The 12,761-nt window shown below is 34.8% G+C and overlaps 3 protein-coding genes across 4 annotated transcripts; 2 read left to right on the forward strand and 1 right to left on the reverse strand.

Moving 5' to 3' along the window:
• The first annotated feature begins 134 nt into the window (after positions 1-134).
• Positions 135-3,846, forward strand: ATSPO11-1 (Spo11/DNA topoisomerase VI, subunit A protein). 2 transcript variants are annotated; one of them, XM_088811977.1, is made up of 16 exons: positions 135-281; positions 362-461; positions 703-776; positions 911-1,012; positions 1,267-1,340; positions 1,649-1,665; positions 2,014-2,083; positions 2,165-2,201; positions 2,389-2,436; positions 2,533-2,591; positions 2,679-2,710; positions 2,807-2,912; positions 3,059-3,179; positions 3,268-3,331; positions 3,424-3,551; positions 3,675-3,846. In XM_088811977.1, the coding sequence occupies exons 1-15, from the start codon at positions 227-229 to the stop codon at positions 3,548-3,550; spliced, it is 1,086 nt and encodes a 361-aa protein (XP_088668103.1). In that variant the 5' UTR covers positions 135-226; the 3' UTR covers position 3,551; positions 3,675-3,846. The 2 variants fall into 2 exon arrangements, with proteins under 2 accessions (XP_088668103.1, XP_088668101.1); XM_088811975.1 differs by having other exon boundaries at positions 3,424-3,846.
• Positions 3,847-5,290: 1,444 nt separating this feature from the next.
• LOC105968474 (uncharacterized) lies at positions 5,291-6,396 on the reverse strand. The gene has a single exon (XM_012993110.2). It carries the CDS (start codon positions 6,283-6,285, stop codon positions 5,512-5,514), a length of 774 nt encoding a protein of 257 aa, XP_012848564.2. The 5' UTR covers positions 6,286-6,396; the 3' UTR covers positions 5,291-5,511.
• A 1,114-nt stretch (positions 6,397-7,510) lies between these two features.
• On the forward strand, positions 7,511-12,498 carry TIM50 (Haloacid dehalogenase-like hydrolase (HAD) superfamily protein). Its single transcript, XM_012993496.2, has 10 exons — positions 7,511-7,994; positions 8,496-8,584; positions 9,585-9,621; positions 9,820-9,881; positions 10,002-10,115; positions 10,242-10,346; positions 10,458-10,556; positions 11,256-11,412; positions 11,530-11,632; positions 12,195-12,498. The coding sequence occupies exons 1-10, from the start codon at positions 7,727-7,729 to the stop codon at positions 12,244-12,246; spliced, it is 1,086 nt and encodes a 361-aa protein (XP_012848950.2). The 5' UTR covers positions 7,511-7,726; the 3' UTR covers positions 12,247-12,498.
• Positions 12,499-12,761: the final 263 nt, after the last annotated feature.

Genomic DNA, 12,761 nt, shown 5'->3' on the forward strand with positions numbered 1-12,761 from the left:
AAACAATTAAATATTAAATGAATTTGAAAACAACAAAATACTAATATTAATATATTATTATCCAATAAAGTTTGCAGGCCTTACCGCAGTGTTGGGCTATATTCCCATTTACGTTGATATAATATATTAATCCTTTAGCCCAATAATTAATTGCTCAGTTTTTGTGGGCGGCACCCCATAAAACCACGAATTTTGCTTCTTTTTGAGAAAAAAAAGTAATCGGAAAATGGAGGGAAAGCGTTCAATCCCCAATCGCCTCTACTTGCTGATGAAAATCGGAGGTATTATTCAATCTAAGTATCCTATTATCAAATTATTCGATTGAATCCAAATTCAAACTATCAAATATTTTTGTCTGCAGAGCTCACGCGATCACTTGTTGAAGATCTATGTAACGGTCGATCGCCGACCTTAAAAATCGATCAGTTCAGTTCATATTGCTCTGAAGATTCTGGAAAATGGTAATATTTTTTGCTTTATTGAAATTTTTGTTTTATCGATTTTTTTTATTATTTTAGGTTTTTATGAAGGTGTTGATTTTGTCGTACGATTAGTGCTATTTACTGTTTGGTTTCGTGTTAAGTGGTCGATGAGAAATAGCAGCAAATTAGTTATAATTTGGTGAATACAAACGTTTGTTTTTTTATGGAGGAGTAATTTAAGAGAGTAACTCGTGGGATGTTTCCGTTTGCATTTATGCAGCTGTTGCAGCTATGATTTGCCAAAAGGGAAGGAAATTCTCACGTTGCAGAGGGAAAGTCAATCGCGAAGGTTCGGTGAGTAACACATTTTGCGGTCGAAGCGATTGTGGATTAGAGGACAATGTAGATAGTTATGTAGAATTAGTTTTTGGAATGTGTGGTGTTCTATTTATTTTTACTACTGTACTGATATTTGTTCCATTTTTTAGATGCATTGCTAAGAGTATTGCTAATAGTTCAGCAACTCCTCCAAGAAAACAAGCATGGCTCAAAGAGAGATATTTATTACATGCACCCTTCGGTTTTTAAAGGTGATTTTTGTCAATCTACACTGGGAATTACCTGCGCCTTGGTATTTATGTGAAATGAATACACATTGATAACGTGGGAATTAATATCACCCTAACTAAATCAAGTTCGTGCTGCCAACTCTGCAGCTATCAGAGAGCATGAAGTAATTAATATCGGATTTATTTTTCGCCTCATTTATCGGGATTATTTGGTTAGACTTTTTTTTCTTTGCCTGTGATTTCATCTAATTCCCCCTCATCTGCAAACAAAGCAGAACAATCTGTTGTTGACCGGGCGGTAAATGACATTTGCATTCTTCTGCAGTGCAGTCGCCACAATTTGAACGTGGTATGTTCTCGGAGCTATTTCGGTTTCACATTTACCATTCGTGCAATCTATCTATCTATATATGTATGTTACTTATATGTACTTTATGTTGTATCAATGTGATTAAGTAACCAAGAATTTTATATGATCAATTCAAATACATTAGCCCTGAATTACCCTTCCCTCCCTTTCCCTAAATTGATGGATATATGGGAAATCCATGTAGTAATATCTGAGAGTAATTATATGAATGTTCAGATACTTCAGTTAACTTTGTTAAAGGAGACTACAGACTTATGATGTTTCTCTTTATCCTTTGACACTTGCAGGTATCTGTAGGAAACGGGTAGGTACCAAGCGGATTAGTCGAGGTTTCTTGACATAATTGCAATCACTCTATTTGCTAACTGGATAGTAATTGCTTCTCTGTTAATATCATTCTCTTAGCAATCAGTATTATACATGGTAGAATTTCCTTGCAGGCTTTTCTAAAACTTGCTTGTGCTCAATCTGGTGCTTTCCATCCATATTGTATTTGTAATTGTATTTTCATTCCTGAGAAACAGTGTAATGGCATGCTGTTATCCGTTGGATTTTGGATTGTAATCATTACTGTGAAAGATTTATCTGAAAATAACATTTTTCATAATGCTCGTGATTCTCTCTCCTCCGCCCAACCCGTAAAAAAAATCAGCTTGGTAATGGGTTGGGTGAGATTTGCAGAATCTGGGAGAAAATTTGATTGCATCAGCAGTCCTAACACAGTAAGGAAAGGATGTGAAATCGAAAACGACACTTGATGATCCTTTCTACCATATAATTCTAGCTAACTGCGTTTGCTGCAGGCACACCAAATCCCTGTCCATGTAGAAGATGTGGAAGGTACCGAGTTGTCACATGTGCAAAATTTCTTATTAAAATATAATTGAATATATCTTGTATCCAAGTTCAACTGAAAAAATAAGCTCCTCTACGAGTATTGAGTATATTAGTTATATATATATTGTTTCTATGATCTCTTAGAATAATTTGCTTATAGATGCATCATTTTCCTCAATACTTTCACCAGATATAATCAGTGTGGCTGAATACATATTAATTGTGGAAAAAGAATCAGGTACTACCTGTTTCTTTACTGCTTCCCCATATCTTTCATCTGTATGATTTGTATTCTTAAATGAAAAGGATCATTATGCATTTGACAACCGAGCAGTGTTTCAGAGGCTGGCGAATGATCAGTTCTGTAGAAAAAACCGCTGCATAGTTATCACGGTACGAGTAGTTTTGTTTGTTTACTTCGTAACTTCATGTATCGTTAAGTTATTACTAAGACCAGTTCTTGTAAAAATCTATTTACAGGGAAGAGGGTACCCTGATGTTCCCACAAGAAGGTGAAGATTTTCTTTGTTTTTCCATCATTAGTCAAACTGATTTGACTAATATCTTTTGACACACTCATTTAAAAAACTTTCTTGTTTATGACTTAGATTTTTGCACCTCCTTATTGAAAAATTGCGTCTGCCTGTGTATTGCTTGGTGGATTGTGATCCATATGGCATCGATATCTTGGCAACCTTCCGTTTCGGTTCTATGGTAAGATTTTAAATCGTGATCCATATTTATCTCTTATGATTATGTACTTTATAAGAAGCATCTAAATAGGACAAAAAGTGGTTCTGTACATTGTCTTAATGATGATTTGTTTTTTTAATCAATTTTTTTTTCTCAATATCTTCAAGCAAATGGCTTATGATGCGAAATCTCTACGTCTACCTGAGATTCAATGGCTCGGAGCTTTTCCATCAGACTGTGAGAAGTATCAACTCCCACAGCATTGTCTCCTACCTTTGACAACTGAAGGTTTGTTCATCATGCCTGATTAATAGTACATCCTCCTTTTGCACAAAAACTGATCTGTTTAAACTAAAGTTTTTAAACGACTCGACAGATAAGCAGAAAGCCGAAGGCATATTACACAGGTGTTACGTAGAACGAGAAACGCCAAGTTGGAGGTTAAAACTTTATAGTTTATGGTTTTTTCCGTGCTTACTTTTTCTTAAAAATATTTGATGAAAGTTTGGTCTAATTGACAATCTTATTAAAGGTATGAACTCCAGTTGATGCTGGATAGAGGAGTCAAATTCGAGATTGAAGCATTGTCGGTACACTCACTTACATTCTTGTCGGAGAATTATCTCCCGTCCAAGATCCAAATGGGAGCCTTCATTTAATTTAGTTACTTCCTTGTTTATTTCTAATACGCAATATATCCGTCCAATTATCTTATCATGTCTTTTGCTGTTCGAAATTTGTTTTCTTTTTTCTTACATAATACATTGACGTGTCTATACCATATTAGGAACTTACGTAAATTTGAGTTATTGGGATTCGTTTCGATCTTTTCGGGATTCGGTGGCATATGGTATAGCTTACAGAATAAGCGAATTCGAAAGTCAGAAAGTTTCTCGAATTATTGTACTCGTAGAAGAATTACTTTGTAGATAAATTGAAATTCAATATTTATTTGCATGAACTCTTAAAAGCTGAAAAGGAAAGAAAAGAAAGTATTTGCCGCCCAAAGATTCCGCAAAACAAAATTTTCATTCATTTCTTTTCAACTTAGTTATTCGATTTTTTTTCCAACTACGGTGGTGTTTGTAAATGCTTTTAGAAATAGATTATAAGTTTTTTTGTGCGTATAATTTGTTTTTAGGTGTTTGCAAAACAAGCTTTTAATTTTGCTTCTCTTTAAATAAACTACTTTAAGCTATAATTTTAAAAGCGCACATGTACCTGCTTTTCCCCATTTTAGTTGATTTTTCAACTAATTTGCAAACACTCCTAACTTTTAGAAATAATCACTTAATTCCAACTTAACTCACAATCACTAACTTCTGCTTTTAAATAAGTTTTTGCAAACACCACCTAAATTTGATAAACTTCATCTTATTAACATCCAAAATGTATGTGTATATAATTGTGTGTATAAAAATCAAACATGTATTTAAATGAATGTAGCATCTAGAAAACCGGAGTGTGGGCCATTTTCTTCTTTCTTTTTGATGGATGTAAAATAATGATTCTCCAACTACTAAACTGAATGCATATTCTCGCGCCGTCCGACTTCTTTTTAACCCTTTTTTCCCTCCTTTTTAGTACCCTTATCTGAAAGAATAAATAAAAGCTCAAATTGGATATCTTAACTGAACAAACTTGTTTCCATTCGTCCACACTTCAATTCCTGGGCGGATTTAATTTACTTTTTCTTTTTTAATGAAGGAAAACCATATATATAGACTGGATAAACCTACACTCTCGTATAATAACTTACAAATTATACGAGAGACGTAAACCACATTAGGCTAACCATACATGTGTGACAAACTCTACCTAGCGACCGTTGACAGGAGAATTCGAATTTGGGTCAATTGACACGAGCTAACTTAGCTCCATCCACTAGATCGAATTTACGTTGTATTCAATTGCATTTCGAATTGTTCATAACTTCGATGTTTTGGGATGGTATTATTTGTTTCGGGGTTGATATGTGGATACATAATCGCTTACAATTCGTGAGTCGGCATTAGATTATAATCTTAACTTCGTATGATAATCTATAGATTTAGTTTGAAATGTGACTACTACTCTTTTGCAAATTTATTTTTGCATAGCAATTGATGTTACCAAATAGACGATTGTATCATTTAGTTGTATATATATTGATTTATGATGTAACAACTATTACAAGATCATGTTATAATATTGGTGTTATCCATGCATTATGAAGCAATCTACTACCATGCATACTTTCAAATCTTAACTAGTAATATATGTACTCCATGCATCAAAGTCCATCGAAGCAAAACAATTGTTCATGAATATTAGTTGAGTTGGTGGCAAACAAAGTTTTCATGTATGTGATAATGCTTTTTATTTGATACATTAATTAATGACTTAATAACAAGAAAGTATAAAACAGAAAATTAAAGTATATATATTATTCATATTATGTTACATAGACTGATATTTCTATGCATCTATTCAGCTATACTTCAAGAATTTTTTTTACCAAATGAAAAATAAATAGGAAAATTAAATAAAAACTATTGAAGCAATATATATATATATATATATAAATATATATATATATATATATATATATATATGGCTTAATTTACTTATTAATTGATAACTAACTAAGCTGTTGATCATCAGCATGCATGAGAGCTTTGTGTGTAGTAGCCTCCTGATCAGTAATAATCTCGACCTTCATCTTCCTAATAAAATCTTCAAATTTCTTGTTCAACTCTTCTGTACTCAACTCCACTTTTTCATCACCTTCTTCGTCGTCGTCTTCATCATCGTCATCATCAAAAAGCCAGCAAATTCTAGAAGAATCTTCGTCGGCTCCATTTTCATCTTTCTCCACATCCTCCAAATCACACGCACCTCCTTCTTCCGCTTGATCTTCTTCTTCACTCTCTGCAACAAATATCGAGACTTCTTTCGGGCTTTCATCGTTCTTCTCTTGTTCTTGTTCGTGTTCTTGTTCTTGTTCTTGTTCGTGTTCTTGTTCTTGTTCTTCTTGTTTTGGGCCATCGTCGTTAATCACTTCGCCGGAGACGTATTTATCAAGAAGGGTTTTCTTCAGCAGCTCCAAGCCGATCTTCTTGTGCAGCAAGTCGTCAGACTCCGACGGGGCCCGCACAAGGCCCGATGTTTTAGCTAGGAAAACCAGTAGCCCGTTGCATATAAGGAACAAGAAGTTTTTGTTCAGCGTACGGCTCATTAGATATTGGAAATAGTACTTTGCTGAAAACAATTGAAACTTCGGCGAGTAGGCTGAATACGAAAACAAGAATGAAAATAGCGAAACCGAGAGTAATAGCTGAGGAATCATCTTCTTGATCAGTTGTTGAGATGTAGATGATAATAACTCACTCGAATATTTATTATTCTCGGCCATTTTTCTCACTTTTTTTTTCGGGGTTACTTCTGTTAAAATGTCTGTATATTTTCGAAGAAATTCGACGTGAGAGAGAGAGAGAGAATGAATGGTTGTATAGTGAGAGTTGTGCATTGGAATGTTGCCTTTTATAGGCGTAGATAACATTGTAGATGTCTCGGGGGAATCTTATTTACGTGATGATTTTGGAGATATATATTAAAACGCGGATGTATAATGTAACTTTTTAAATTTATTTACGCATCTAAAAAACGATGTTATTATCGAATTACTTTTGAAATTAGACTTCAAATAACTAATTTTGAAAGTAAAAGATATAAATTTAATTTTTGCAAATACTGATTTTTTTATTTTTGTTCTTAATGATTTTTGTAAACACCAACTATATATTAGATTTTTACAAGAGTTATATTCTAATTTATAAGTTCCAATCGTTTGGGCCGAATATATATAGTCCTAGTTTACAAATGGCTTCACTGAGCCGGTTGGGTTGGGTGGCCGTCTGGCCCATTTGATTAATGGTAAATTGGTAATAGACAAATTTTATTATGTATATTATATTTTTATATTACAAGTTAAGGAAAAATAGAATTATCGATTGTTGCCAATTTCGTTTATTTATTCTTTTTAATTTTTTTTTCTTTTCATTTCAAATTCGCATTTTCAGAAAAAGAAATATTTTTTCCTCCAAACTTAGTTTAAATTTAGGTAAATTGCGGTCACCCCCTCGAGGTTAGGTAAAATCACGGAAAACTCCTCTTTTTTTGGATAATTACAACTACCCTCGTCAACTATGAATCGTCTTACATATCCACCTTTATAATGTCAAAATTAATAGACTCTTCTAGGTTATGCAGGATATTATCTAATTTTGTACCCGTTTCACCATTTTCCAACTCACCATTTTAAAACAAAATGATCATAAGGTGTCGAATGTGTCTCTTGTCTTGTAAATATCAGATGGTGGTGCATCTGAAACTGTATTTTTGCATAAAACGAATACAAATTACAAATTAGAGAATATTGCACGAAATCTAGAAAATTATGTTAAATTTGAAACCGCAAGGATATACATATAGGTAATTGTAATTACCAAAAGAATAAGGAGTTTCTTTGTAATTTGACCTTATCTCATGGGGCGGTTGCGTAGTTTACTCTTAAATTTTTAATCATGCAAACAAGTTGCTACCGATTGCTAATCAAAGTTGCTAGTAGTTCAATACCTAAATAAATCATAATTACCACCGCCACCAAAAAGCGCAAAAACCAGAGAAACGGGTCAAGGAAACGGGGCAAATTTCGACCCGCATTTCACCTATTCGCCACGTTACATTTGACATTTCTCTCCCAAAAAAAACCCTGGCCAAAACCCCAAACCCCCTCACTGTGTGTAATCCAAAAACCCTAGCTTCGATCAGCAGGAAAAGAAAAACAAATTGCAATGTCCGCATTGCTTCGAGCTCGCTCGCGGCTTTTCTCAATCATCCCGAGGAATAATCGGAGATTTTCCTCCAACCCCACCGCAGAACCATCGAGAGAGACGATCATCTCTTCCTCGGTCTTCGGCGATCAGCTTCCGCCACCGCCAAACAGTCTGCCGCCTCCCCCGCTTGCATCGGAGGCAGAGAAGAGTTCATGGAGCTTTCTTAAGTACGGCCTAATCGCAGCCGTCACAGGCGGCGTTGCTACTGCAGGATATGCTACATATGGTATTTCCCTTATCAAATTGATGTCACTGTGTGGCAGTAAAAGTATGTAGTTCTCAGTATAAACATGTATGTAAGCTTATTACTATTAGTGACCACTTAAGAGATGTTATAGCAGCCTCATTTACTGAATTTTTTGATGGTGGTGGTGGTGGTGGAGATATATCTATTTACGAGTTTGCTTCGTACTCAGACACACTGTATCCAAATTCCTTAATAGAATCTAGAGCTCCTATTGTTGAGGTCCTAATGTTTCTTGTATTGCACTATGGTGGCATTTTTTTTTCGTTTCTTTTTACTTTGCCTGTTGTGTTTCATAGATGCAGCATATGAATTGGAAGTGTGGTTATATTACTGACAGACTGGTAGCGGTTACTTATGGAAATTCTAAGTCTCAGAAATTAGAAGAATTATATTTTTGCTTTGGGAAGGGTTCATAGCATTCAGTGTATGTTAACGTTAAGTTTTGGTTTTATGGAAGTTGATTTACATGTTTATTTGCAGCATACTCATTGGATGAAATTGATCAGAAGACTAAGTTCCTTCGAACACCTCCAAATTACACCCTCGGGGATGACGCATCTTCGTTTGATGTGCGTACGATGGCGGTCTTGTACTTCTACTTTATGTATCTGTTGGATATTATTTTCATAAAATTGATATTGCATCGTAGTAGTACTGCTTTATAAAAAAATAATAGCATTAATTATGTTTTATGATTTATTTTTGTCTCTTTTCTGTTTTGCTTGTACATATTGGCCTGGGGTGAGGTTCAGGGAGGGTGATGGTAGCATAATAATGAGTGAAGGTAACAAAGAGAGTGAATCTTTTACGTGATAGATAATACTTGGGATGTGACGTATTGGCAACTGCATCTTGAGAAAGGATATCAATACTCTTATTAAGGTTTGGGTGGCGTTGGGGGCTCGTGAAAGCATATGTTTAAAATTTGATAATCTAATGCAGTTTTACTTGTCCAATACTTCAATACTGGCGATCATTCTCCATTACAAGATATGGATTTCCCAACTTAATCCATAAATCCTTTACTGATAACTTCATAGGGTCGTTTGTCATAGCCTGATTCTTCTTGATTGTAACTAATTTTTTAATTGTTAACCTGTACAAGGCATCCAGTCCTGGTAGCATCCCAATGTTCGATTTGATATTCTTATAAATGGCATATACTTTACCTGTATCCAAATTGATTAACTTGAACAGCTGAATGCCCTTGAACTTGGGTATTTGTTGGGACGATATTGTATGCTATCCTTATTCGAGTGTAAGCAACACATGATTTGCTCTATAACATCTTTGTTCAATGTAACATGATATGATGTTACCGGGTCTAGAAAACAAGCCACTTTCTCAAGAAAGATTGATGCATAACCTCCACACCCCCCCCCCCCCCCCCCCCCCTCTCTGAAGTTGAAGAGTTATATCACATGCTTCAAGCTGAAACCGCATTATATTATATGATGTTGATTAGGTTTAGAGAATGTGCCTCTCAGTAGTAATTGCAAAAATGCCATTCAGTACTCTTGGAATGAAAAATAGATGAGCTAATGATGTTGTCCCTTGCTCTCTATGCAGAAATTCAAAGTCCAGTTACAAGGAGCTGCATTGACAGGTGAAGTTCTTTTCTTCATTATGTTGTTATTTTTTACTGGATGGAGAATTACAGTTATTACATTGTTCCTTATTCATATATGTATATATATATATATATATATATATATATATATATATATATATATATATTTCAGTACGTCCTTGTATTTGTACCTCACTTCTTCCTGAATGTTTCCTTGGTATTTACATGTTGCAGTTCCTGCTATGTTAGTTGAGGTTTACCTCGATTTAAGGAGGCTAATTGAAGAACACGTTCGAGTAAGTGATTTTATGCATTTCACAGGTTTTTACAACTATATGGAGGTTCTTAGTTTCATGAATTTGTTTTAATCTCTTATTCATCTATTAATTCTTTAAAATCTTCTTTCTCGATATCAGGGTTTTACTGAACCAATATCAGATAAGCTCCTGCCAGATGTGCATCCGATGGAGCAGAATATATTTACCCTTGTTCTTGATCTAAATGAAACATTGATATATTCTGATTGGAAGGTTGGTTTAATTCAAATTAAATTGCTATATTGTATTAATGTTCTCCATCCTACTGAATTGTGCAATTGTTCAAGGCATGTTGCCCTAGATTAATTTTATCTTTTGTTTTGGTTCTTCCTTTTAAAGCGTGACAGAGGATGGAGGACATTCAAGAGACCTGGTGTAGATGCTTTTCTGGAGCATTTAGCTCAATTTTATGAAATTGTGGTGTATTCTGACCAGCTACAAATAGTGAGTTTACGCCTTCCAAAAGGAAAAAAAAGGGCGACCGGCGCCTTTTGATACTTCCTCTTAATTTTATTCCGTTTCTGATCTATATTGTGTCTATCTTTACAACTGCAGTATGTTGATCCCGTTGCTGAAAGATTGGATCCAAAGCGCTATATTCGACATAGGCTCTCTAGAGGGGCGACAAGATATATAGACGGCAAGCACTATAGGGTACATCCATTCACCTCCTTCCAAGATCGTGTCAGCTACTTTATAATTTTATATTTTCACAAAACCAACACTGCCTTGACAAAAGTGATTTTATGAAGAGATTGTTAGAAAATATCAAGGTTTTACTCTAGTGTTCTCTGATATTTTCATTTTCCGTCTGTTCAGTTCATCAGTTTATATCATTGAGCACTACGAACTAGTTCTTTCTGTGAAGTCTGAAAATGACGACTCACATTCAACTGGATGTTAGATTTGGATATTATCAAGAGTAAATAATGAAATGGATAAATGATGACTGCATATTAAGAATTGTTTGACAGCCCAAACTAGAAAATTCTGTAAGGTTTCTTTTTAGATGGGCAGCTAATCTTGTTAAAGTTGTGGAGAAATTTTTTGTTCAGCTTGTGTCGGAGATTTAGCATGGCAATGACCTGAAAAACCAAATCATCCTTTAAATCTTATCATATCATTCTATTATACTGACAGTTTCATTAGTCCGATCATATTATTCTGTGGCTTGTTCCTGTGATATATGTTCCGTTCTTATCGTGAGAATTTAGTGGGGAAATACTTATTTCTCTCGTTGATATATATGGATTATGTCCCGTGCTTGTTAATAATTTATTTTTGTTTCCATTGAATTTCCAGCATACTAGTATGTATATTGAACAAATTTTTATTATCTGATTCCTGCTTCAGGACCTCTCGATGCTGAATAGGAATCCTGCACAGGTTCTATACATTAGTGGCCATGCACTAGAAAGTAGTCTTCAGCCGGAAAATTCTGTTGAAATAAAAGCATGGCAAGGGGAAGCAGATGATACTGCACTTTTAGATCTTATTCCATTCCTGGAATGTAAGAATTCAACTTGTATCTCAGTGCTGGAGTTCATAGGATCTGCTTGATGATTTTGAAGATTTATTTTACAAACTTTCCCTGTTTAAATATGGGTGTGTTCTTATTTGAGTGCAGATGTTGCCAAAAATCGACCATCCGACATTCGAACTGTGATAGCTTCATATCAAGGTCGTGACATTGCAAAAGAGTTCATTGAGCGATCGAAAGAGCTCGAAAGGTTTAGTCATATTTTTTTTGGTCATCCTGTCTCGTTTATTTTCTTTTCTGGTTTGTTCTTATTGGGTTGGGAGTATATATAGATATAGTGGCAAGGTGGTGGGGTGGAGGGCATGCATTATTGTGTCAATAGATTTCAGCATACGAGTGATGAATGTTGCTTTTATTTCTTGTCAATTTGAGTGGCCTTAAAAAAATTTGACCAAGTCGCATCTCTTATTTCACTTGTGGTATGATGCTAAGATTATTCGTTATAATTTCTGCCTTCGGGTTATGTTTGGACCTAGGGTTTTAGCAAAGTCAAACCAAAGAAAAAAGCGAAATGCGTAAAAACATTGGATATGAAGTTACATCATATTTAAGCAGAGAAATTATTTATTCCCTAGTACTTCTGTCACTTGTATCCACCATCGAAACATAGTACTGTTAGCAAATTCTGGGAAATGGGAATGTCTTCAGTTGAATGATCTTGAACTTGAAGTACAATGTCTTGCACTATTTCATCTCTCTAGGCATTTTTGAATAACTTATATAACTCTAAGAACAATTTCCTAATGGTGCAGGAAGAAGCAAGAGCAAATGCAAAAGCAGCGTGGTCGCCCATGGAGACGTTAAAGGAATATCGGGTGTCCAAGCTCTCTTAAATGATGAAGTCGTCTTTGAAATTGCCCTCTTAACTTTTTATTGGCAAAAAGTCATTTCTCTTAACCCTAGTTGCGTCGATTTGGTTTTATTGTTAATGAAAGTAATTCTTTCCCCTCGATTATCCGCAAACATTTTTCCTCTGGTAAAAGTGGATATACAAATTTTGTAACCTCAAAGTGAGCAAAATAATCGTTGAATTACATAAAGAGATCGATTTCTATCCTTTTGGTTTTTGCTATTGCAGGTTTACGATCCTTCTCTTGATATTTAAGGAGTTCGAAATGGTATGATTGGACTCGAGGGATCTTTCGAATTTCTTAATGTTGTGTTGGAGCGATTATATTCAGTTTGAAACTGTTGAGAATTTGTGACGGGCATAGATATATTTATGTAAAGGATTGATATTTGCTCGAGATGAAGTTTATGTTTCCGTCGACCAACGAGACTTGATTTAGGTTTCGATTTACACAGATAAACAGACGAAT

Source organism: Erythranthe guttata, chromosome 13 (genome assembly GCF_056151865.1).
Source record: "Erythranthe guttata isolate IM_541 chromosome 13, IM_541, whole genome shotgun sequence".
Classification (NCBI taxonomy): domain Eukaryota; kingdom Viridiplantae; phylum Streptophyta; class Magnoliopsida; order Lamiales; family Phrymaceae; genus Erythranthe; species Erythranthe guttata.

Excerpts from the sequence above, each read along its gene's own strand:
- LOC105968474 (XM_012993110.2), bottom strand. The coding sequence starts at position 6,285 with ATGGCCGAGAATAATAAATATTCGAGTGAGTTATTATCATCTACATCT.
- ATSPO11-1 (XM_088811975.1), top strand. The coding sequence starts at position 227 with ATGGAGGGAAAGCGTTCAATCCCCAATCGCCTCTACTTGCTGATGAAA. Across the intron at positions 777-910 it reads AAGTCAATCGCGAAGGTTCG|ATGCATTGCTAAGAGTATTG; the intron begins GTGAGTAACACA and ends TCCATTTTTTAG. Across the intron at positions 2,084-2,164 it reads GCATCAGCAGTCCTAACACA|GCACACCAAATCCCTGTCCA; the intron begins GTAAGGAAAGGA and ends CGTTTGCTGCAG.
- TIM50 (XM_012993496.2), top strand. The coding sequence starts at position 7,727 with ATGTCCGCATTGCTTCGAGCTCGCTCGCGGCTTTTCTCAATCATCCCG. Across the intron at positions 7,995-8,495 it reads TGCAGGATATGCTACATATG|CATACTCATTGGATGAAATT; the intron begins GTATTTCCCTTA and ends GTTTATTTGCAG. Across the intron at positions 8,585-9,584 it reads ATGACGCATCTTCGTTTGAT|AAATTCAAAGTCCAGTTACA; the intron begins GTGCGTACGATG and ends CTCTCTATGCAG.